Source organism: Corylus avellana, chromosome 5 (assembly GCF_965113065.1).
Source record: "Corylus avellana chromosome 5, dhCorAvel1.hap1.2, whole genome shotgun sequence".
In the NCBI taxonomy this organism is placed as follows: Eukaryota; Viridiplantae; Streptophyta; class Magnoliopsida; order Fagales; family Betulaceae; genus Corylus; species Corylus avellana.
The window spans coordinates 22,239,175-22,265,058 of record NC_142494.1 but is presented as its reverse complement, the minus strand read 5'-3'; the positions used below and the strand labels follow the sequence as shown (position 1 = coordinate 22,265,058).

At 35.4% G+C, this 25,884-nt stretch overlaps 3 protein-coding genes and 1 pseudogene across 3 annotated transcripts; 2 read left to right on the top strand and 2 right to left on the bottom strand.

Moving 5' to 3' along the window:
- Positions 1-220: 220 nt before the first annotated feature.
- Positions 221-2,471, bottom strand: LOC132180297 (pentatricopeptide repeat-containing protein At1g71490 pseudogene; annotated as a pseudogene).
- Positions 2,472-4,664: 2,193 nt separating this feature from the next.
- Positions 4,665-12,146, top strand: LOC132182957 (alpha/beta-Hydrolases superfamily protein). The gene is made up of 13 exons (XM_059596331.2): positions 4,665-5,072; positions 5,392-5,526; positions 5,680-5,706; positions 6,512-6,602; positions 7,383-7,426; positions 7,839-7,937; positions 8,322-8,379; positions 8,505-8,557; positions 8,851-8,952; positions 10,414-10,479; positions 11,044-11,168; positions 11,450-11,621; positions 11,914-12,146. Exons 1-13 carry the CDS (start codon positions 4,950-4,952, stop codon positions 11,980-11,982), a joined length of 1,164 nt encoding a protein of 387 aa, XP_059452314.2. The 5' UTR covers positions 4,665-4,949; the 3' UTR covers positions 11,983-12,146.
- Positions 12,147-14,340: 2,194 nt separating this feature from the next.
- On the bottom strand, positions 14,341-16,806 carry LOC132181524 (uncharacterized). Its single transcript, XM_059594781.2, has 3 exons — positions 16,557-16,806; positions 15,541-15,763; positions 14,341-15,099 (listed from the first exon to the last, which is right to left on the bottom strand). Exons 1-3 carry the CDS (start codon positions 16,770-16,772, stop codon positions 14,693-14,695), a joined length of 846 nt encoding a protein of 281 aa, XP_059450764.2. The 5' UTR covers positions 16,773-16,806; the 3' UTR covers positions 14,341-14,692.
- Positions 16,807-22,254: 5,448 nt separating this feature from the next.
- Positions 22,255-25,616, top strand: LOC132182415 (Rieske (2Fe-2S) domain-containing protein). The gene is made up of 3 exons (XM_059595653.2): positions 22,255-22,777; positions 24,707-24,967; positions 25,067-25,616. The coding sequence occupies exons 1-3, from the start codon at positions 22,388-22,390 to the stop codon at positions 25,253-25,255; spliced, it is 840 nt and encodes a 279-aa protein (XP_059451636.1). The 5' UTR covers positions 22,255-22,387; the 3' UTR covers positions 25,256-25,616.
- The last annotated feature ends 268 nt before the right edge of the window (positions 25,617-25,884 follow it).

Genomic DNA, 25,884 nt, shown 5'->3' with positions numbered 1-25,884 from the left:
TTTAAGTAATGAACTCAAATCTGCTTCAAAATCAAAACAGATGAAAATAGATGTCTTTTATGAAAAGAGTTCATGTGCAACCAAGGTCTCCAGTCTCAAACACAATCTTTCGGCTTACTAAACCCATTATGCACTCTCCTTCTAAACAATATCTCTGCTTCAAATTAGTTCAATAATTATGGTTCTTTTGGCGCTTCTCTCAATGGCAGTCTAAATCCACTTGAAATCTGTTAGTAGTCCTTTGTTTAGTATTAGTTCCATTGTTGATCCAATTCCTCAATAATGTCGTCTTCTGAACCAAAATCCACACTTGCAACATAACCCGCATCTTTCATTACCTCAGTTAATCCATCCAACAAAGTGTAAATCTCCTGTGCATGGGGGTTTGATGCGTCTCCCACCACAAAAGGGAAAAATCCCGTGCCCACATCAACGCAAGCACAACCAGGAGCCTTCCTCACACCCAAGTCCCTCATGGAAGTCCTAACCTTCGCTAGCTTGTTCCAACAGCCAGCAGCAGCATGCATGTTAGCAATCAAAACATAGTAACCTGAGTTTTCAGGCCTCATTTCCAACAGTTTTTCAGCGGCCCACTCCCCTATCTCTGTATTTCCATGAATCTGACAGGATCCTATGAGAGTGGCCCACATGGCAGGGGTTGGCTTGTATGGCATTGTAGTGATAATCTCTGTTGCCTTGTTTAACAAGCCAGCCCTACCAAAGAGATCAATCATGCAGGCATAATGCTCCAAATGAGGACATATACTATATAAACATAGCATCTTTTCAAAGAGCATTTGGCCTTGGATTACAAGTCCGGAATGGCTACAAGCTGATAGAACCGCAACCATGGTTATATGGTCTGGTTTGGTTTGGGACCTTCTCATCTCTTCAAATATTTCTAGTGCAGCTTGCCCCTCTCCTTTCTTTCCATATCCAGCAATCAAAGAGGTATAAGTCACCTCATCCCTTTTGCTCAATGAATCAAACACTCTTTTAGCTTCTAAAACTTTGCCTGATCTTGCATACATGTCTACAAGAGCATTCCACAATAACAAATAGTCTTTAAACCCTTCGTGCTTTGTAATGTAGCAGTGGAACTCCTTCCCATATTGCAGATTTGCCACTCGAGCGCAGAGGGGAAGAATGCTCGCAATTGTCACATAATTTGGTTCAATTCCAGAAAGCAACATCTCTCTAAATAGGAATGATGCTTCGTCAGATTGATCCATGTGGCTGTAGCCAGAAAGCATGGAGTTCCAAGTAATTATACTCTTATTTTCTAACAATCGAAACAGAATATAGGCATGTCTAAGGTCTTTGCACCTGGAATACATAGTAATTAATACATTCTTGACGTTATGAAACCCATCACAGCAGCTACGAATTGCAGAACCATGAATTTCTTTCCCCAATTTAATGACCCCAATGTGGGAACATGCACCCAAACCAATAATCATTGCCACATAATCCAAATGAATGCCACAAGTTCTCATATGAGAAAGTAAGTCAAGTGCTCCCTTAAAATTGCCCATCCGCAAGCACCCACCAGCTATAGTATTCCAAGTTATGATATTAACTTCAATACCCGTCATCCTCATAGTTTCAAAAAGTTCAAATGCTTCCTCCCACATTCCTCTGGAAGCATAAGCAAAGATCATCGTGTTCCAAGAAACAACATCCTTCTCTAGCATCTTGTCAAACAAGCTACGAGCGACATCAAGTTGCCCAAACTTCCCATACATAGAGACCAGGGCATTATGTACAAACAAGTTCCACCCAGAAGAGCTAGAATTAATAGAGTTATGAATCTCCCTGCCAAAACCCAAATCCAGTTTTTCGCCACAAGCTTTGAGAACAGATGGGTAAGTGAAATTATCTGGGCGAACCCCCCTATCCACCATTTCCTTATAGGCAGAGAGAGCCTCCCCAAAAAATCCATTTCTAACATAAGAATAGATAAGAAGATTCCAAGGCAAAGGGTGCAAAATACTTGAATTCTGAGTAATATTACGGGCATCAACAAGGAGATCAAAGCTTGAGTAAAATGTTACAAGTTTGGGCATCAAAATGGGATGTTGTTCAAGACCCAAGGAAATAATCTGGGCATGAAGCTGTTTACCTTGTGGGAATGATTTAAGGCTGGTGCAAGATAGAAGAAGAGAAGAGATGGGATGTACGATAACATCGAAAGAAGCAACAGAAGAGGCACGTAAATGGATAAGAGAGAAGGTTTTGAATGCTTTTGATAAATGGGCCTGGCTCACAAAGTCCTTGAGAGATGCAAAAAGAGAATTAATCATAGATTCATCACTACTTGTGTCTGTGTCCAGGATAGAATAATTGGACGTGCATGATGTCGGTGGCTTATTATATGGTTTTGTACCTTGTTTCCATTTTCTTGGAATGAATTTTTCAAGTTGAGATATAGAGAGTCCTGTTGGGATAACCCGTAATGGAGAAGACGGCATGCATTATAAATGTATGTGATAGCATCATAGCATGGTCGGTGAGAACTGCCTGCATGGCTTCACCCACATTTGCAATATGTGGCTCGGCAAAATTGGCTATCAAGTGACTCAATCTTTGCTTGTGAGGATCAATGCCTAGTCCATAACTGAAGGCAATAATTTCCCTGTAAAAACAGAGCTGATGTAAGCACTGAGTTAACCATGAGTGTCAAAGCAAGCACTCCACGCTCTAGTTCCCATATTATGCTAAAAAAAATTCTCAATTGGGTACATCCAGTTGAGTTTCCCATATCTGGGATGGATATTAGAAGAGGAGATAGATTTCTTTTCTTTTCTTCCCTTTTCTCGACAAGAAAATAAACATATAATCTTCTGAGTTCCATATGCTCACAGTGGTATTCAAATGTCAAAGCATGAGACTTAAGAGTATACTTATGAACAAGGTAATTCTAATAAAGAAACATGGAAGAATAAAAAAACATCACCACCAAGAAATTAAGAAAAAAAAAAGTTTTAAAATTGTGCGTTCTTCCTTTTTTGTATGAACCATTTTCTCAGCAACCAAACAGGTTAGGTAGAAAAAACTTTAGAAACTACAGAAAACAACCACCTCTGAGCTTAGCGTAACCAACATTTTCGCCCAGTTTTATGCAAGTATTCTTTAGGCAAGCAAACGCGTGGCAAAAACAAGGTTACTAAATTTATTTATTTTTTTCAATAATATTTCCCTAGCTTTTCTCAGCAACCAAACAAAGTATTCGCTAAGACCAAGAGAGTCTCAATCATAAAGAACGTATTGACAACAAGCAGACTCACCGAAGCCCATGCGTTGTCCAAAGATGCAAACTTTTTATTCTTAACAGTTTTCGTTCTATGGCTTCTCCCTTCAGTTTTCCTGAGCTTTTCGGGAACAACCAGAACACTTTCGTCGGCGAGTTTTCTCGGCTCAATGAAAGAAAGGCCTGGAAGGGTTCTTCAGGCACCGTTTGTCCAAATTGTTTTCCGTCGAAAATTATTTTTAGAAAAACCGGTTATTTTCGGATTTTAACTTAAAAAATGGTCTGAAAATACTCATCCAAAAAAGAAAAAAATCTGAAAAATATATTGTTACTTATATAGTTTAAGATGAGCATATTAAAAATAAATAACAACTTTCATTTACAACATACAAATATTAATATAAAATCACAAAAATTAATTTGAAAAATATTTTTAATTAAAAACATATAACATGTTAACTAATGATAACTAATAAATAATCAAAAGATTTGAAATCAATAGGACTAATAAGCATCCTTAATCCGTAGTTTAACTAAGTAATTCTAAATGACCTACTTGTATCCTATTAAGGGTGCGTTTGAAATTGCGATTTCGCAAAAATAATATGCGTTTTTAAAAGATATCGCAAAACGTAAGGTGTTTGACATTGCGATTTAAAAAGCACTTAACTTAAAATAGGAAAAAAATCTGCGATTTCAATAACCAGACTAGGAGGTGCTTATTTGAAAAAATGCGAATTTAAATTAAATCATGAATTCACATAACAAATATTTGATTAAAAAGTTTTTTTTAACATGTTTTACCAAACACCTTTGCAATTTTAAAATGTGGCAATTTCAAAAATGCTATTTTTAAAATCGCACTTATTGAAACCGCAATTCTAAATGGACCTTGGATCAAAACTTAATAATGATCAATCATAAGCCCAATGATGATTTTAATAGTCACATCATCCTTAGTAGGACATAAATAAACCTCCTAGAATTACTTAATTTAACTGGCTGAAAATCACACCTCATGAAATATAGATTACTAATTCGAATCCACCTCCCTCATTTCTTTTCTCTTGTATAGACATGTAAAAAAAAAAATCATAACTCATTACCACAAAAGGTGTTGGCGGTCTAATGATACTTTGCTTATAGCAAATTCAATAGTGAATTTACAAGAGTTAAACGAGTCGAGGACCATGGCAAATTCAAACTACTCTTAGCTAACAAGTAAATCCAAAGAGAAATGTTAGAATTTCACGAGTTAATAACATATTTTTTAAAATAATAAATTTTATAAGACGGTTACACATTTGACATTTTTGTCGAGAAAAACCGAAAACTCGTTGCATAGAGCTAGGGAGACAGGAGTCAGGAGTCAGGACCGTTGATTTCGGGGGCAGTTTGGTCAATTTGGAGCGCACCGAGTATTCGCACAATCGCACCGACCACAAAGTGGAACGAGAGGGTAACAGTAATTGTTTCCCCACGGGAGGCCCCGAGCAGTCCCCTCTCGGTGTCTCCGCCTCCCTTTTCTTTTATCACAATCTTTTAATTTGTCTCTTCCATCTATTTCCTCTCCATCTCCCTCTCTTTCTCGCTCTCTCTCTTCATCAAAACAAAATTATCGTTTGGATCTTTTGTTTCAAATCAATTCGCGTTTCCTTTGGAAGATCTTACGGTTCCAGCATAATCGCCGTCGTTTAAAATGTCGGCGGTTTCGAATTTCGCACCATGCAGTTCCGGCGGGAGATCGGTCAGTTCTGTAGGGAGGGACTCGATGCTCCGGTCGAGCCCGGGGATCACAGCTCGGATTTCGTGGCCTTTTCAGGTAACTCTTCAGAATCGGATTTCTCTCTCTCTCTCTCTCGTAGAATTAGACAGGTGTGGTTGTGATTCTATTTTTGTTCGACGAAAAGTATCCTTGTAAGCATTTACGATTATACATAAATTATGCTAGCGTAATGTTGTCATTTTGAATTTCGTAGCCATAGTTTGTGTTATTTAATCAATGACATTCTTGTGTATGTGATCAGTGTGCGGTTCTGTTCAACTCTAACGACTAACATTGATGCTAAAACGAGATATGGCCTTTATAAGTGATTTTGGCAACTGTTGTTTCAATGTATCATCTTTCCTGCTTATTGTAGAACGACACATTCCGCATCCCTCAATTAGCTCTCGGTCGCTCTGGCAGTGCAAGTAAATCTCCAAGGATACGTATGGCATTAGTAGATGAGAGGCTTGCTCGAAGTGGAAATGTGGCCAAGCCTTCTGAAATCTTGGTAACTGAACTGTCTTTTTGACTCAAATTGTTTTTTTACCAATCTGATGTTCTAAAGTGAACGCTGTGGCGAAGCTTGACAGATGTTGCTAATGTTGTTGTGTAATATATAGTTGATACTGTTAAAAGTGCTGAGTTATGTTTTTGTATGCAGGCATATGATCTCGTTCAAGGAGCACTTGTAAGTCTTTTATATTTTTTTATCTTCTTATGAGATATGGTTATAATTTCAAATATTCTTTTTATTTGTCAAACTATGTGCAGAGGTGCTTAAATTATCACATTTTGTTAATATAGTGTGGATTTGACATTAGTTGTCTCTGATATTGTGTTGTTTATTCTGTAATGATTGTTAGCACCTTTACTTATCAAAAAAAATGATTGTTAGCACCTATGGTTGCTGTCTTGCATCGATTAGTAGTTGCCTAGATATTAGTGGACTGCTGAGCAACTAAATGTCTCTCGATAGTCTTGGTAATTGTTGTACTAATTTCTGTAGCTTTCCTTAGTGGTGATTGCTTGATTTCTGGTTCTTTAGTACTTAGACTTATGCTATTTTCTAGATATTTCGAGGCCTCAATATGCTTAGCTGGTCCAGTTTCATAAAACTATATTGCCTTCCTTTATGTATAATCGTGAGGAACCCTGATGTAGTGATTGGTTGATTCGATAAATTGTTCACATGTATTTGTAACTATGTTATCCCTCAATATGTCCTCATTGTTTCAATTTTGTGTTCACATGCGAGACTATTGTCTCATTAATCAGAAAGTTATATATATATATATATATATTAGCCTTTGTAAGAAGTTAGGAGAGCTTTTAACAATATTTGATATAAAATTTTTGCATCCAAATGTTATGATGGGATCTCAATGTCAGAAAACATTATTGGTTAAGGAGATATGGCGGCAGATACATTGGGATATTTTCTTAGATCTTTTCCAATGGGTGTAATTTTGTATGGAAAATGTTTTGGTTTGCAGGTAAGATGGAGTTCTGTTGTGGCTGGATCATTACCTGATCCGCCAACAGCTGTTTTTCTGCATGGCATTCTAGGTTGCAGGAAGAACTGGGGTGGGTACTTCGTACATTGTTTCAGCTGCAGATTATTTCGATTCTCCACCTAAATTTGCTCCAAAACAGAAAGAAAGAAAGAATAAAAAATAAAAAATGAAAAAATAAAAACAATTTCGCATCTGATGTCTTGATTAGTGGTGAGCAACTTGGTATGGTGTTCCATGATTTTATCATAGTTTCTGTATCCCCTACTGTGCTTATTAAAACAATAAAATGGTGAAAAGTACACCAGCTGAGGAACTAAATTATTTTTTCTGCTGAACTTTTCTTTTGACTAGAGTTTCAAACTTAACACAATCTGTTTTAACTTTGGGAAAGGAACACATTCTGATTTAACTCCTTGCTGAGGAGAGGTGATAAGCTCCTTAAATAAATGAAGGGGGCCTTTTTTATTTCAAAATCTTTGGGGGTATTCATCCTTGGGTGTGGACGAGGTGCATCTTAGATGCATTCATGTTTATAAAACATGTTTTGATTTGTGCCTAAACCCTAGACAATGCAACAATACACTACTATTCACCATGCTTGGGGTACCTTCAGCGTCCTCTATTATATGTTTCATTTGCTTTGTTTTTTGTGTTAGTGGAGAATAGGATCTCCTTTTTCTTCTGCATCTTTCTTATGTATTGTTTTTTTTTTTTTTTTTTTTTTTTACTTCTAATTTTTCTCAATCTGTAGCATATTCTATCATTAAAGTTAGTTTGTTGGAAACTAATTTTTAGGTTCTTGTTGTACATAAATAGCTTGAGAGTAATTGGTTAATGGCTAATATCACAGGTACCTTTGCACGGAGATTGGCCAAAGAATTTCCAACATGGCAGGTACTTTTGTGTGAATTTGTGCTTGTTTCACATCATTTCTGGTACTATTTTCTTTTTTACGGATTACAAGGGTGAAACGTGTAAATATTTTGTTCAAGCTTGTAAGGGGTTAAGTTCCTCACATGAAATTTCCTTCCATAAAAGTTTTTGTTGATGTTCCTACTTCGGCATCGTAAAACACAATTTATGTTGGGTTCTAATGCTACTAATTTTCCTACTTGTTAATAAATCATAGTTACCTGTAATCTATAGAAAAATTTATTTAGTCATTTTTTACTATTTCTGTTAGTAATCTATTTGTCATATTTCTACTAGAATAACTTCAGTTTGTTGATTTTAACTGGATAAGATGAAGCCATTTGCTCCATGACATCATGAGAATCCTATTTGTTCCTTATTATTTTGTTGACAGTTTCTCTTAGTAGACCTGCGGTGTCACGGTGATTCAGCATCAATTAAGAGAAGGGGTCCCCATAGTGTTGCATCCACTGCTCTTGATGTCTTAAAGCTAGTGAGTACTTTTTTAAGTATTGGCCATCATTTCTAGGGAAGACAATCTCTTCGATTTTGTGCATTAGCTAAATCAGAAATCCGATATGCCCTCAACATTGGCATTGCAATGCATGGGTGTGAGGCTAATCAATACGAGCCAGGTGGTTTTGTTTTCTTTTAAATTAAAAGATAGGTGGTTAGATGAGATATGGTGATCAGACTGTCTTAATGAAAATATTCGTACGATCCTTGATGTGCATGATGGTTATGAGCACTCAGAATTTGTAGCAATTCATGTATGTTAAAGAGAAAATCGGTTATGTTTAATCACATTTAATTGACTAAATGTAAGCATATCTTTATATTTTCCTTTTTGATTTTCATTCTTCAAATGTTTCGCTAGGTTGGACAGCTAAAAATAACACCCCGAGTTCTAGTTGGCCACAGTTTTGGAGGGAAAGGTACGGTCAATTATGTAGACTTGTAATATACCCATCTTGAGATATATACATGGTAGTATGGCAGTTTATTTACATATTTTCCAGTTGATACTTGTGCTTAGTATGCTCTCTAATTTTCTACGCAGTTGTACTGAGTATGGTTGAACAAGCTGCAAAACCTCTTGCACGACCAGTTAGAGTAAGCTCTTTATCCACTAGATATGCTAAGGGAGTTTAATTTGTTTTGACAAGAAAAATGGTAGTTTATGAAACTTAGAAGTTTATTTAGTAAAGTAATTTTTCTTGGATTTTAATTCATGTCTAGAAATTTTTAAAATTTTGATTTTGAAATTACTGAGGTTATTTGAAAATTGGAAGTCATTTTGACATTTGATCCATGATTCTTGAATGTTATGCTTCTTTTTTTTTTTCTCCTTTTGCTTTTCCAATTTACCCCATCTTCCTTTTCCGCTTACAAATTTATTTCTATAGGTTTGGGTTCTAGATGCTACTCCTGGAAAGGTTCGATCTGGTGGAGATGGAGAAGACCATCCAGCAGAACTAATATCTTTCTTGAGTACATTGCCAAAGGAGGTGAGAATTTAGTCAATTGTTGAATGCTTCTTTGACCCTTTCATGACATCTACTGTATATCAGTCTTTACTATGTTTGACTTGAAATTCATGATCGAGAACTTGCATATGATTGGGTTTGAGTTAAATAATGTTTCTTGGGAATATTGCTGCATCTGGCCTGCTTGTTGATTGAGTTAGTGGTTTCAGATCAATGCTTGTTGTTTCAGGTGAGGGATCTAAGTCAGCTTTGGTTAATATAATCAGATATTGGGTTAAGTCACATTGACTTCAGTTTATTTCGGTTCATGGAAGCAATCAAATGAAAATGTGAAAGTGATCAAGTAGAACTTGTTACTTGTCTACTTTTAGGGAGATAAAATCATTTGTGTTTAGCTCCTGGAGTTGTGAGAGGTTGATGGACATTCTAAAGCTTAGTCACTTTATATAAATGGATCACTTATAGATACAAGTTGGGTTCTAATGCTACTTTTCCTTCTTTACTAACTTATTCACTTGTCAAGAAATAGGTTGGAACAGGGTTTAGCTAGGCATTTCACCGCACATAAGCATCTAACCTTGTCACTAAAATCTCTTTAAAAGAGGTTACTAGACGGGGGAATAATTGAAGAAAGTTACATACTAACTTTTTGAAATTTTTACTGAAGTAAAAATGTTTCTAGTTTCAATGAGGTTTAACCTTATTTTAGGAGCTTCATAATCTGTTGTGTATGGTTACAGATTTGGATAGTTTAGATTTAACATGGATAAGCCTTGAAAAGCCTAAATAGGATTTGCGTGCCACTTAGAATAAAGCCATCTGCCTGGGACTCTACCAGCCACATTATTAAAGGTCGATCAAGTATAGGGCCCCCATGACCCCAATACAGGTGAAGCCCTTGCTGCCCTTCTTGCAGCCCAATTGGCCATGTCTCTCAAGCTTCAGTAAATTTATTTTGGAAGGGGACTCTCAGGTTGTGGTGCTAGCTATCAAAAACCCACACCTCACCATTGATTGGCAAATTTCTCCAATAATCTCCGACATTACTTCCTATCTTTTTCCCTCTTGTCAGTGGGAAGCCAGGAACTTTTGTGCCCACCATGTGGTGCATTGGGCAGCTACCAAACTTCATTCAGGCAGCATTCTCATCACTTCTCAATTACGTCTCTTTATCCAACTGACAGTGGAAAGGACCTCCCCCCCCCCCCCCCCCAAAACAAAAGCTGCATTTCATTTCTCTTTGCTTGCTGTTTCCTTTCTGGTTGGTTGTATTATTTGTTACAATATATATATTTGTATTGTTTCTTCATTATTTTTATTGTTATTATTTTGTTGATATACTTAGAGTTGCCAAGAACAAAGTTTGGGCTTGTTATGCTTACCATATGGAGTACATTATAGAGAGTGTCCGTCCCCACCCCTTTTCTTCTTTTCCTTTTTGTAAGCATGATTTTAATATGCTATAGTGTTTTTTTTTTTAAGGTCTCCTCAAAGAGGGATATTCTGAAAGCTCTCATTCAAGAAGGATTTTCCAAAGAGGTGGCACAGGTATATAGGAAACATAATTGTGATATCTGAAGTGCATCAACTTGAAGTTTGGACAATTGAAGCTTGTGATTTATTGCAATTCTTGAAATTATTGCAATTCTTTCTTATTCTATTCATTACTAAGAAAAAGTTGTAATTCTAATGTTCAAGGTGTATTTTATATTGTGCCCAGGAGTATCCTTGACGGACCCGAAACTTTTTTCAATTTTTATTCTAAGTTTTGTATTTAATTAAGAGGTGCAGATTCATATTAGAAAGCATCCAAGTATCCTAGAGCTTAGAGCTCCTTGGTATAGTATCCATGCTTACTAATAATGCAGTTTTCTTATATTTGAGATTTTGTTTTTCAGGTTGATCGCCCTTAGTTTCTCTGTAATGCAAGTTTTTATTTTTAGATTGTATTTAAATTGTGACAATGTTAAAGAGTCATGTTACAAGCTTTGTAAGGGTTTTTAGAAGAAAAAGAATTACGTTTGCATCCCTTATTTAATTCCTAATTTCTTTTATTGCTTTTGGGTTTTTTGATGCCTCAATAAAATAAGTTTCTTTTTTTTTCATGTGCAGTGGGTGGTAACTAACCTTCGACCAACTAGCCCTCCTGGTTCATTGTCATCATCAAGCTTCTCATGGGTGTTTGACCTCAAGGGAATAGCTGAAATGTATCAATCCTATGAAGAAACAAATTTATGGTACTCATCTCTTGTTACTTTCTTAATGTCATGGATTATATCAAGAAGTTGCCCCTTATATACATAAAATGCCTGTAACTACTTCTCATCTGTTTGATTCATATCCATACTTGCCTTTAATATAACAATTAGGGCCAATTGGATAAGTTTATGTAGTTCTGGATACGCTGCATTATGTAGCCTCTGATTCATTTTCTTTTAGCACTTGACGCCACTTGTACCGGAAGTTCATTTATGAGTTGAGCACAATTGACTTTTTCATCTTCTCTGAATAATTGTAGGAAAATTGTTGAGGTGGTGCCTCGAGGTGTGCATGTTAATTTTTTGAAAGCTGAAAGAAGCTTGCATCGGTGGGCTCTTGGAGATCTTCAGAGAATTCATGCTGCTGAGGAACTTGCTTCTGAAGAGGGAGGTGGAGTTGAAATGCATGTCCTTGAAGATGCTGGCCATTGGGTATGTTGTTTTCATGTACTTTTTTTTTTTTTTCTGGTGATACACATGGTTTGCTCTGTCTGGTTGGAGGTTCAACTTTTTTGTTTAGATATACGTGAGAAGCACACGCTTTTTTAATGGTATGTAAAAAGCACATGCCGTTAATACTGTTAAAAAGGCATATGTTTCTTGGTGGGGTTCAAGCATTGCATCAAATGGTAATGTTGAGTGCAATTTGTGTAATGAATTACATTTTCAAACGCTTTATCTGCATTGCATTCTCAGTAGTGATCAACTATTGATGTTTTGACAGGTACACACTGACAACCCAGATGGGCTCTTTAGGATTCTTTCATCTTCTTTTGAGGGAGTCAAAAGCTAAGGGGGGATCCTAACGTTAGTTTCACTTTCAGTTTAAGGATAGTTTGCCCTGAAACACAGAGATACGTCTAGTATGTATTCCTTTTACTCTAGTACAGTACCTGAAGATTATAACAAGATCTTATGTATCTATTGTATTATAAAAATTTTGTATATCTTTTTTTTTATTTTTTTTCCCTTCAGTGTTTTCACTTTTTCCCTAGTTCTTATTATCATTACAATTGTGTAGATACAAGTTTTTCTGCCACTTTTTCCGTGTCTGGCGCTCTATTTAACCTAAACTATGATTTTTGGCAAAATAACATAAAAACAGGATGGCCAGTTGGATATTGGGTTGCATGTCATATTCGTCTCCCGAAAAAGTGTCGAGCGTAAGATCACTGGGGTTCTGAGGGGAAAACCTTTGTCAAATATGTCTCTCTCCTCTTTTTTAACATTAGATAAGCCCCTCAAACTTCAAAATCTCTTAATTTAAACTCATGAACTTTTAATTCCAGTCAATTTGAACCCCTCCATTAGATTTAAAACGTTAAAAATGAGACAATGACGTTTATACCTATGACTTTTCTATAAAATTTTAAATTTACTCATAATTTCAAAATGTTTTTTTTAAAAAAAAAAAAAAAAAATAGGGATATTTTGATTTTCTTAGGTTTCTGAAGTTTGGGAGGCTTGTCAAATCATGTGGTAATTTAGGGATCTAAAATGAAGTTATCTCTAACTTTTAATAAGTGAAGTGAATGAATGAATTCACTTTTGAATTTGTATAGGATCTACATAAATCTATAAATCCAATAGTTGATTATAAGGGAATATGGGGAACTTATTATTATGATTTTTTTTTGATATGTTCACACAAGAGTGGGGAGAGAGATTCGAGCTAATGACCTCCACTTCATTAGGCATGGTCTCAGCCGATTAAACTACCTCTTGGAAAACTTATTGACTCCTAGCATTTCTCAATATGAACTTATTGACCTGAGAAATTATAAAAATCATTCTCTCAACCATCTTTCAACAATCTCCCTATAGTAAATGAGTGAATCTACCATTAAATTTTTGTAAGACCCACAGGAGTCCACAAATCAATGGTGGATCTATCAGATTTGAAAAAAAAGATGGGTGAAAGAATGATGTGTAACATATCTCTATTGACCCATAGCATTTCTCTAATAATAATAATAGGACAAAAAAAAAAAGGTGGTGGAGAACGGGGAGTTGTTTTGTTGAGGGATGGGGTGGCCATGCGGCCTGTGTTCGAAAACGCCTTTGAATATGTGGCATATATATATATATATAGATATATATATATATATATATATATATATATATATGAGCAAATAAGGATAGGGTACAAGAATAAAATAAAAAAAAAAAAAAAAATAAAAAAAAAACTGAAAAATGGTTGGGCTCTCTAACAATAAACTCAAAACAACAATATAATGCAGAAAATACAAATAAATAGGAAATGGGCCAAAAATGGTCCGGTCCTTTAGATCTTGGTTAACAAACTAAGAAATGACACCAACAAAATAGTGTTTTGAGCAAATCAAAAGATCTGATTAGCTTTGAAACAATTAAACCCTCCTTTCAGAGGCTGTTGTTCGCATATTAGGCAAAACACCAAAAATATTTAACACAATTATCGCTATTTAATTAGTTCGGAAACGCCGAGAATTATTTTACACATGGCTCACCTAAATCATTCTTGGCGTTTTGTTCAAACGCCGATAATATTATGACTGATTATTCTAGGTGTTTTTAATTTTTTTGGTATGGTTAAGCTTCATTTTATTATTAACTGATTATCGACAAGACTCGAGAATTATACGTATGGTTGGTTGTTGTTGGCGGTGGTTGTTGCTGACTTGCTATTGTTGTTGCAGTTTTTTCATGCACAATTGAACTTCTTTGCTTGTTTTTGACTTTATGCTTTGTAAGTGATTATTATTCTTATTGTGTTTTTATATTTTGTACTCAAGGAATTATTATTATTATTATTGTAATGTTGCTTCTATATATATATATATATGCTTTGTTGTTATTGTCTTGTAAGTTGTGTTAATTAAATTATTTTGCATTTTTGTAGTAAACTTGGCTATTTTTTTTTTTTTACAAATTTATTCATAATTTAAGTTAATTATCAATTAAATTATTTAGAACATCATTGTCCAACTGAACATATAAACCTTGAATTAATATCTTTCCTTTTTCGGTTCTCTAAACAGCCGCGTTTCATATGGCAAGAAGCCAAGAAGAATAGGCAAACCTTCAATATATAGTTCAGCCATTTGATGCATGCAGACAATTTGAAACAGTTGTTAATTAATGTTCAATCCCTTCATGTAATATGTATATATATAAAGACTCAATTCATTGCCTTCTATAAGCATTGTCCCTTTTTTTTTTTACATGTCCACACAAGGGAATGGCACACAAAGAAAGGAAATGAAAAATTCAAACTAGTAACCTCCACTTCATGAAGCGTGGTTCACGACCGATTAAACTACCCCTTAGGAACTCGTACATATTCTACATGCACTAGTAATCTAGTGCACTGCGACCTCTTCTAGAGTCTCATCAACCGCAGTAAATATATAAGTTACAGAACTCTAGCAATATATATATATATATATATATATGCTACCTAACATATATAGTAGCAGCCCGGAAAGAGAGACAAAATTGTGGACGGCGACCGGCCAGAGAAATTAGGTGACAACTACGGCTGGAGCGGCCGCGAAGCGTAAGCATGACGACTCACTCGCTTGCCTAAGCAAAAGGGACGGAACTTGGTGGTGCAGGGATTCATCCAAAATAGACCTCTCAATAGAACCTGACCATTTCATTTGCATGAAGCTTGTTTTCCGCCACGGGCCCATATGCATTTTCTTTTCTTTCATCGACCTCTTGGCCGCATCGCACACGACACGAACAATGGCGTTGAGGTAGTCTGGTTTTCCGATGTAGTACTCTGGCAATTGGCTCACAAGCTTGTGGTACTTGTCGCAGGCTTTGGCAATCTTGAACTGGTCCCGGAACTCCAATTCAATCAGAAATGGCATTTGCTTCTTTCGAGAGGGTGTGCTTACTATCACTTCAATGTACTCGTGTGACCCTAAATCCCAAGAACAAAATGAACAAATTTAGAAACATTTACAATAAGTATTATACAACTGTCAAATAATTGCATGTAATAGTATAACAGTTTATTAAATAATATTATTATTTAGTAGAGCTAGTTCTAAGAGGTGAAACTTTTTCCTCATACTTATAAACTGACCACCAGTTTTTTTCACAACCAATGTGAAATATCTCCAATAATCTCTCCCTCTTACAACGGGCTCTAAGTCTGAGTAGAGACAACCCATATTTACCATAGATTGTTGGGTCGAGACTTGTTAGTTGAACCTAAGTTCTGATACCAGTGTTGGTTGGTCTTGGACCTCCTCAACCCCAAAAACTAGCTCAAGAGATAAGACTTTTTTCCTTACTTATAATATATATATATATATATATATATATATAAAAGAGAAAATTTAAAGAAACTTTAATTTACCTCCAGGATATTTTTTAGTGTGTGTCCATTTTGAGGTGCAGAGAGTGGCCCTGAAGCCTTTGTCACAAAGCAAATTGACAACTCCTCGTCGAAAGCAGTGGATGCAACCATCAAAGCTTGGCTTTGAGCATTTGCAAAAGTCCTCCTTTCCAGCAATCTCTATGATTCGGAATATCTCTTGCCGCACATTTGAGCTTGTTGAGTTATAGTGCTCTAAAATCTCCTGAATAAATTAAAAAAAATAAATAAATCAATTTTAACTATTATTTTCCAAATTTAAATTAGTTTATAATTATTAAGAGGTGCAAGAGATATTTTTCTTGTTTTTTCAATTTCCGTTGTGTCGTTTTATAATTTAACGATGAAAGTAATCTGCATATGTGGCCGAAAATAACCACGTTAATATGGTGGTCTTAAATCGGGAGATTTCCATGGGGGACCGTCAACTAAAGGCTGAGATTAAAAACAAAACAAAACGTACAATTTAATTACGTGACACTTGCAACAAGACACATGTCATGAATACAACCATTTATCACGAAGTCACTGACGACAAAAAATATCTCTATGTCGTGCCAACGACGGTAACCACTGTTGTCCAGACACTGTTCAGATATTTCTTTCTCTTCAAAATGATATTCTGAAACTCACAACAAAAAATAAATTCCATATTTTATTTCCATTACTTTTTTTTTTTAATTACAATTTAAAAAGCCATTTATTATATTCCCCGTAATAAAATGATCTCATAATTTTCTAACGGCCAATTCCTATTTTAGTTGCATCAATCACAAAATTCAATTTTGTTTGTTAAATAGAAATACTAATTCAGCTCCATATATCCCAGTACAGTGCTAATTAAATCAAAATATATATATATATATATATATAAGCCGTAATCTTACTTAATTTATAACAACGATAATTATGATCATAAAAACTTCCAATAGAATTAAATTTATAGGTTCAGAAATAAGAAAATCCTCAATATATATAAAGATTGTGTTAATATATACCTGAAGCAAAGCCTCTTGTGATTCCCAGTACAAGTTCCTCTCAAGCGGGTCGGACGAGTCGCCATTGCAGTCGGATTCAAGATATTCTTCGGGTTCTGATGAGTCGCCGACATCTTCACCGAAAAACACAGAAACTAATTTCTCTTCGAGGCTAAGAGCCTTCTGTTCAAGAGGAACACCCATCTCCTTGTGCTCAGCAAGGAAGACAGACAACATGAACGGGAAGAGAGAGCAAATGGCGGAGAAGAAAGAAAAGGCTCTTGCGAGAAAATAAGCATGGGTTGGGGTGAGTATATATAGGCCCGCGCCACGTCACAAATGGGAAATAATAATAATAATTGAGAGGTATTTTTATTTTTCCATTTATAAAATTTTGTAGCTTTAATATTAAAAAAAAAAAAAAGCAATTAATTAACCCTAAAATAGATTTGAGACTTTTGACAATTAATTCATGAGTTTTGCTGCGTCAAATTCAAATGCCCTTTTTTAGTGAATTATTGACTTTTTAGTTTAATCCACCCGCTAATTAATTTGTAATTTCTCTTTTTGTTATTAATTTTGGTAATTTTCATTTTGTTGCTGAGGGCTTCATCTTTATCTTTTATCTTAAACTTAATAGAGAAATGATAGGGGTCAATATCTTTTTTTCTTCATATTTGGTCCACCTCTATCTCTGGAACATGAGGAAATAAAGGGGTAGAGTAACAAGCTCTTAACAACAAAATAGTTTGAGATAATTAGTGCAATATTGGAGGTTTATAATTAACCATCAATAATTTCCGTTAAAAAAAAAAAAACTCCGGAAAAAGTGGAAATTAATATTTTTCTAAGTTTATTAGAGATAACCCCTGAATAGTAAATCATGTTTTAACTGTCAAGTGATATAGTTTATCAAATGAGAAATGCTACGGTTCTTCACGGTGTTCCTTTGATCTTACATAAATATTGTTTTATAAAAAAACAGGAAAAAAAAAATTACTCTACCAATCCCTCATTTAATATATATATATATATATATATATATATATATGGGATCAAGAGAACACCAAAAAAAAATCGTAGCATTCTCTTTATCAAATTATGATGATCGATATTCCAACATACGTCTATATAGAATAAAAAAAAATTATTCAAATTAGAAAAATCTTTAGAAAAGGCTAAGATTAAGTCAATGATCATCATCAATATTATTATAAATATTATTGTTGTATATATGCAATTTGAAAGTAACCTACCTCAAATCTAAGCAACCTTTTAATTACCTAAAAGATAATTAATTGTGAATTATACTATATTACAAACCTTGGTTGGATATTAATATTATGTTGTCCATTCTTAAAATTAACCAAATAACCTAAGAGTTATGCCTCTATAAAATTCTAGCTTTTTATGTAATTGCCAACTAATTTGTCATATATATATACATTTGATTTCATAAATAAATAATATTTTTGGGTTAAATTCATGAAATTAAAGGGATGGCAATCAGGCAGGGTGGGACAGGTTTATCCATCATCATCTCCCTGCTTTCTGATAGTTTATTTTAAACAATTAAATAGTTAGCATCAAGGAGTGATGGACATTGGATATGTAGGTAAGATATTTATATAAATAAATACAAATATACAAAAAGAGTTATATAAATATAAATAATTCAGCTGAAAGGGAGGGAAACCAATAAAATAAAACAGAAGGATAACGTAAATTAATTAGCAAAAGATAATCCTAATTACAATTTGCAGTGGTGAGTCTTCATCGATCATACGTCATTCTGTATTAATTAGACTTTATTATTTCTGAAACCAACCAAACCTTTTTTTGGAGCTACCTTAAAATATAATTTGAGTCGATATCAATTTTCAGGCAAGTTAGGAAAAAAGAGATGTTTACCAACTTTTTTTTATTTAACCTAAATTTATTATATAGTTTTCCCTGTATCTCTTTCTGTTGGAGTCTGTCAACACACTACTCACAGTTCAATACGGTATATATATATGTTATAAAAATATAAAAAAATAATGATGAAATACCATTTTACAGTCTTTTTATTTTTTATTTTTTGACATGTCTACACAAGAGAAGGGGAGGATTCGACCTAGTGACCTCCACTTCATTAGGTGTAGTTCACAGCTGATTGAGCTACCATGCCACTTGGGGACACCATTTTACAGTCTTGATTATGCCTAAATGGCATTTGGACCACCAGTTGATCTAATAGGCCGGCCAACATTAATTAGGTACTACCATAACCATTTCACACTGGGAATGGTTAATGCAATATAAGAGGGTAAAATAGTCTTTTCAATTTTTTAAGACCATTTTGCCCTCTTGTTTGGCCTAATCGGTTGCTCTTCATTTCAAAGACGTTTTGGTTCACACCAAGGCCTAATTGTAGCATTTGGTCATTTTGTTGGATTTCTTCCGCAAATGCTTCTAAAGTTGAAAATTTCGGACAAGTCCTAGTCAGCACAAATTTGTGCCGTTCAACAGTGAGCGAGCACATGCAATGTTTAAGATACGTTTCCAATCCATTTAATTTGGAACTGTCAAAGTTTAGTGTGATTTAGTATAGTTGACATGAAAGAGGTCTAATTGTAGCATTTGGTCATTTTGTTGGATTTCTTCCGCAAATGCTTCTAAAGTTGAAAATTTTGGACAAGTCCTAGTCAACACAAATTTGTGCCGTTTAGTAGTGAGCGAGCACATGCAATGTTTAAGATACGTTTCCAATCCATTTAATTTGGAATTGTCAAAGTTTAGTGTGATTTAGTATAGTTGACATGAAAGAGGTGTACAAGAAGACATTTTAATCGAGACAAAGTTTTCTTTCAAACTGGATTGAAGGAAGGAAGGAACTTCCTTCAACCTAGTCTTTAAAATCGCAGTTTAACTTTTAAAATTATGTATTTTCAAAAAAACATTATATTACTTGCGATTTGAAAATACAAATTTTATAAGTTTTCTAATCACAATTTAAAAATGCAATCCAAAATCATATATTTTTACGATTTGATTTAAAATCACATTTTTGATCTGCAAAATCGTAACATCGAACGCATCCTAAGATGATAGAGCTTCACAAAGAGGCTTAACTTAGTCAAGCGTATGCCATTGCATAGACTTGATGTAATTCTCAAGCAAATTCACAAGAACTTTATCATTTTTTTTTTTTGAATTATCATTTTCATAATATTACCACAACCATATATATATATATATATATATATATATATATATATATATATTCTCTTGGATTGTGAGTGCCTTGGATGATTATAAGATACAACAATGCCACTAACACGATTCCAACTTAGCCCCACTCGCTCCAAAACGAGAGACTTCCATTTTCGAGTCAAGGGAAAAAAAGCACATGCTTAAAAACAACACACACACAAAAGGAAAAAAAGGGCACAAAAAACGTGAAACATGCACAAATGAAATAATTAAGTGATTAAAAAAAAAAAACATGTACCCATGAGGTCTTGTCGAGTAGGATAAGAAATAATGGCCGTCCCAGACTCCACCCACTACCTTTGGTGGTTTTTTTTTTTTTTTTTAATCATCAGTTATTCTAAAAATTTAAATTGATAAGAAAATGTAATTAATTATTAATTTAATACTTTTTCTCACGTAATTTAAATGTGGGGTGAATTAATGAAGTCAATGTTCGATCTCAGGACCTTTGGCTCTGATACCATGAAGAAATTTATGGACTTTACTCATCTTATAAAACCGGTTCAATAAGAGAGGGTTGCCCATTCTTTATAAACATGCCCAAGATCTTGTCCACAGACAATGTGAGACTATTTCTCAACACCCTCTCTCACGTGTATTTTTCCTGGTCATTGTTACAGAGTAAGTAATATGGGCCCCCATTCGTCCTATAGTAGGCTCTAATACCATGTTAAATTACCAGTTATCTCAAAAGCTTAAGCTGATAAGAAAAGGTAAATTTTTAATCACTTAATCATTAGTTTAACATTTTTGAGTTTAATAAAATTATTAGGGAAGGAAAATGAGAATATTAGGTCCTTAATTTCCACCTTTTTTTCTTAGCATTCGTTACTTGGACAATAATTCAAAAAACTAATAATGGTGTGGTAGTAGGATATTTTAATTAATAATTATATTACAGAAATTAAGTGCAATGAACACTTTTTAATTAACGGACTAATTGGAAGCTGGAATATACAACAATAATTTGCCTTTGAAAGTAAGTAGTGTCAAATCTATACTTGAATGATCGAAGACGTTGTCGTTTTTGCGATTGAAATGGGGTGTGGAAGCCACTAGGTCTGGGTTGTTTCCAGAGTGGAGACAACTTAGAGTAATGATTATCGTTGATGAAAAAGAAAAGAAGAGGAAAAAAAAGCATGCTTATCCCAAACCAAATGGATTTCGTTTTTGATTTAACGTCAAATGCATATCAATGATTCTACCACTACTGAGCCACATAGTGTAAAGTTTAAATCCTAGGGGTCCCAATTTGTATGCGGCCATGGAAATCCCATCGAGTGCAGAGATATTTTTAATTTTGAGAATTTTGATAAGATTTAACAAAAAATTCTAATAGAGGGTGCCGACACCACCTTCGTGCTTAAGAAATAAAGATTAGAGAAAGAGAGCATATATGGTTCTTGTCTTTAGCCATCGGTATACAAATGTGATCATGATTTGATGGGATGCCTCGATACGACAAGTATCTTTAATTAGTGATTTTATTTAGCTGATTGGGCCTTTGACTATGTTGTGAGTTTCCTTTAGCACTCACATTCCTTATGACTTATGAGTATCCTTGCCTTTAATGGAGTATTCTTATTTTAGGTGATTCCTGTTGGTGGGCGTTCTTTCCTTTTTTAAGAGAGCAATTTGTTGTTTCATAGTCATGGTGGATTTGTTATCTCTTTGATGGTGTGTGCCTAAAGTCAGGTGCTTGCTGGGCTCATGGGTCCGCAAGTGGTTCTAAAATCACGCTTGGGCTGTTTGGATATTGGGCCAGTGGGAAATATAAGCCTCCATTTCAGTAGACTGTAGCCCTCAATTTCCTTCACTACTTGCTTAAGCCAATGAAAATTAAGTTGAAGATAGGATCATAGGATTTCATTCCAACCCTAAATGCTATTGGGCCTAGATAAGGATTCACGACGATTACATGCACGAATTGCTAATAATTTGGGAAAGTGAGAAACCATATATGGAACCCCCACCTCTTCGAATAAGTGGTCAAACAGTCCAAAACTTATTAAAACGGGTGAATTCAATATAAAGCCTCTCGCATTACCTAATAATTTGATCAAGTAACTGCTCCAAATTCAGTCTTTTGGGCCCAGTAAAATCAATTATAGCATGCGGCTAGTGTCAACAGGCAAACAAATTTTTCCCCCGGGAGTCATATTAATGAAAAATGTTAAGCTTACAAGCACATTTTATAAACTGATGTGGCACAACATGATTAAGTTTCTCAAAATTTGAATTTATCTCATATCCAATTATGTTGTACCACAACAGTTTGTAAAATTTTTTTTGTAAAATTTGTTTGTAAGCCTAGAGGTCTTCTTTTTTATTTTATTTTTATTTTATTTTAATAAAAATTAAAGATAAATTTAGAAAACTAAAAAAAGATTACCCGAATAAATTAAAGATAAATTTATAAAATTGTGGTTTCACAAAGCCCACAACACCTTTGTTCCTCTCCCACTCTCTCCCTCTCTCGTTATCCAAATCCTGTGGACTGCGGCCAATGGCCATGCACTCTCTCCCTTTGTCCCTTTCTCGCACTCTTTCCATTCTCTTCTCTTCTCACATCTTTCTCTCTTCACCCAGAGACTCCAATGGCCGCCACATCACCCTTCAACCTCACTTCACCATTGGCCCCCGCATTCCACCGAAATTACTCTCTCACCCCCACCACCCTCCACCGCACCGCAATAAACTACGCCCAGACCTCCACGCCTAAGCTATGCGGTCGCAGAAATACTGCATGTAAGGCCACGGAGGTGTCGCTGGCGGAAGGAGAACCTTCGGCCTCCGGCGGCGGAGGAGAGAACTGGGTGCCGGTGGTGCCGCTCGGGGCGCTGCCGAGAGGGGAGCGGCGCGTGATTGTCCAGGACGGGGAGACCATTCTGCTGCTGTGGTATAAGAACAAGGTGTTTGCCATTGAGAACAGGTCTCCTGCCGAAGGAGCCTACACTGAAGGCTTGCTCAATGCCAAGCTCACCCAGGTTCTTTTCCCTTCATAAATCTCACTCTATTTTGTCTCTCTTTCTGTTTCTTTTTGTATATAATATGTTATTTTTAATTACTCTTTTTCTATACTGCTATAGAGATGGGATTTATCCACACACCCTCGCACTTCTGTACTGTAACATTATTTTCGCGAATTGTTTGATGAACTGAAAGCCCATAAAAATGCGAATTTCAGACTTCGAAATGTGTATTGACTTGTTGCTTAAGAAAGGGTTGTTGCTCATTGATGTGAATATTACCTAATCTGAATTGGGAAACCGTAAAAATTCAAGTACAAATGGCCATTTTATGTGAACAGTAACTAAATTCTGATCGGAATCCGTAGTGCCTGAAGTCAGAAAAGCCCCTACATTGGACGAAAATGTCCCCTATGAGCTATGTAGGTGTCGCCTTAGAGAATGTCTTTATGTTTCCCATAGGAGAGGAACCAGCTCATACACCAGCTGCAAATCTCACCAAACCTTCTCCACAAGGAAAAAATGAACCACACCAAAATCCATCTTGAAAACTTACCTTTTATGCTTATACATTTACTGTGTAATCTCATCTAACATCATACTATTTTTGTAACCTTATTGCCTATAAATTGTCATGTTCATGTATAATGAAAAGGGTGGAAAAATAATTCACCAAAAAAAATCTCATCTTTTGTATGGTATAAGAGTCTTAAACGACCAATTTTGGTTGTTTTTTGTGCTGCTGCTGCCTTCTTTCACATATTTTATCAAACTGCCTAGTCTCACCCGTGGCCAGTGCCTCATCTTCGTCCACTTCCCCTTAACCCACACCACCAAAACCCAAACAGCAACACAAGTTACACAACTGCCACACACCATGACCCTAACAATCCCCAACCTCTCCCACATCGTTGCCGTTAAACATACCAAGAATAATCTCTTTTTGGAAAGCTCAAATAGAACCTTACCTCCTTGGGTTTCAGCTCTTCCACTTTGTTGATGGCTCTGTCTCTCCACCCCGCCCGTTCCTCTCCACCTTTGATGCCATCAACAATCCACTCACCATGACCCCAAATCCGAGTTTCATTGCTAGGCACCTAGGCTTGACAGGATCAGTCGATCCTTAGCAGGTTGTTCTCATCTCTGAGAGTACAGTACGATGAAAGTTGTAATTAGCTGTGTTCAAGGGAGGAGTTATCTGAAGAGATTCTCTCCAAGATAGGTGGTTCCTCCGTCACCGATTATTATCAGTGCCTCAAGAGCATTATTGACACCTTGGCTGCTACTGGCCAGCTCTTCCAGGATTTCAAACTTATCTCTTATCTTCTTGTAGGCCTTGGTCTAGAGTACAATCCTTTTGTCACCTCTGTGACAACCCGTGTAGATCCCTTAACTCTTGATGCCTAAACAAGTATTCTTGAATATTAATTACTAGAAATCTTAGCTATGCAAAAATGTCTTTAGTTTTATTTATCAGCGGGAAGTTTTAATTTCCATTACAACTTGAAATCTAGCATTGGAGAGAGGTATTGGCCTATGCTACTGAAAGGGGTTCCACTATTTCGTTAAATACTTGCATTAATGATGCCAAGCAACCTTGATTTGCTAAGCCTTGTTTTAGGAGCATTTAAAGTTTATTCGATTTAAAATTCTCTCTAACAAATGCAAACAGCCATATAATATTAAGGAGAATCGTAGCTCGATTGAGCTCATTCCATCTGCCTTGGTAGAATTCTGCTTTTTCTAGAATGCTGTTGTTTCTCAGATGTGCCATGAAAAGAATGTGTATACAGTAGTATGAATTCTTTCAACACTATTAGAAACGTCTGTAACATACATGTAACACCCATAGTTTGTGTTGGTATATACAAAGAACTGTCTTCAGTTACTATAAAATGATGGAAAGCTTAAAAAGCTGATTTTATTTTTCACTCTTTTCTTTTTCAGGATGGCTGTATAGTTTGTCCAACAACCGACAGCACATTTGATCTCCAAACTGGAGAAATCAAGGAATGGTATCCAAAAAATCCTGTGCTGAGAGTCCTAACCCCTGCTTTGAGGAAGCTTTTTGTTTATCCTGTGAAAACTGATGAAGAAAATATTTACATCAGCATGAGAGGAGGTGTAAAATCAGATGCATCTGCTGAGATCGTCTTTAGCGGGAAGGCTCAACCCGGTCTAACTGCATCTGATGTCAATGTGGATGAGGTAACTAAAAACTCCTTTGGATCCCCTTGGGCAAGAAATTAAGCAGATTCTACTTTGGGTTATGTTTTTCTGATTCATTTGCTCTATGATGTGTTTTAGGTCAGAATGGTGGTTGATGAGGATCTGGAGGGTTTCGGTTTTACTGGGAAGAACGAGATTATAAATGGGAAGGCAGCTGTAATCGGCTTCCTGCTATTGTTAGATTTTGAACTCTTGACTGGTAAAGGTCTTCTCAAGGGAACAGGCTTCTTGGACTTTCTTTATGCTGCATCAAAAGCTTTCAAGTAGATATATCTTGGCATTGTTCTTTCAGGAGTCCAAGGAGCTTGTCTCTTGAAAAAAAAAAAAAAAAAAAAAGACCTTGTCTTTTCTAGCAACCACAACCCACAAATAAAAAAAGAAAAACGTAAATGAAAAAGAAGTCTGCTTCATAGAAAGATTTTACCTGTTTAGTCACCTCATTTTGATGTTGAGTGTCTTGGATAGTTTACATATCTTTGTCTGTAATTGTATATTCTCTAGAAATCAGACCATGTTGATCCTTGTTCATGTCATGCATTGGATAATTTTAATCAGCCTGTACACTTGGTACAAAATTTTCAAGTCGAAGGGCATAAATGCATTCAATATATATTAGCAAACTTGTGCATTGTACCTCCTGTGGTGAAAGGTAAATTGACTAACTTTTAAGATGCTTAAAATTATCCGGTAACCATGTATGTTTACTTGTGTATTATGAAAGAGTAATGTAACTCTTCATTCTCATTTATTACACATATTTTACATCAGTTGAAGTTGTGTGTTTTAAGTGATTTTTCATGTAAGCCACTTTTAAAAAAAAGTCATGTCTTCAACAACCATGCATAAGATTTATTATTTCATTTACAAGCAAAGCACATCTAGATATCACAGACGAT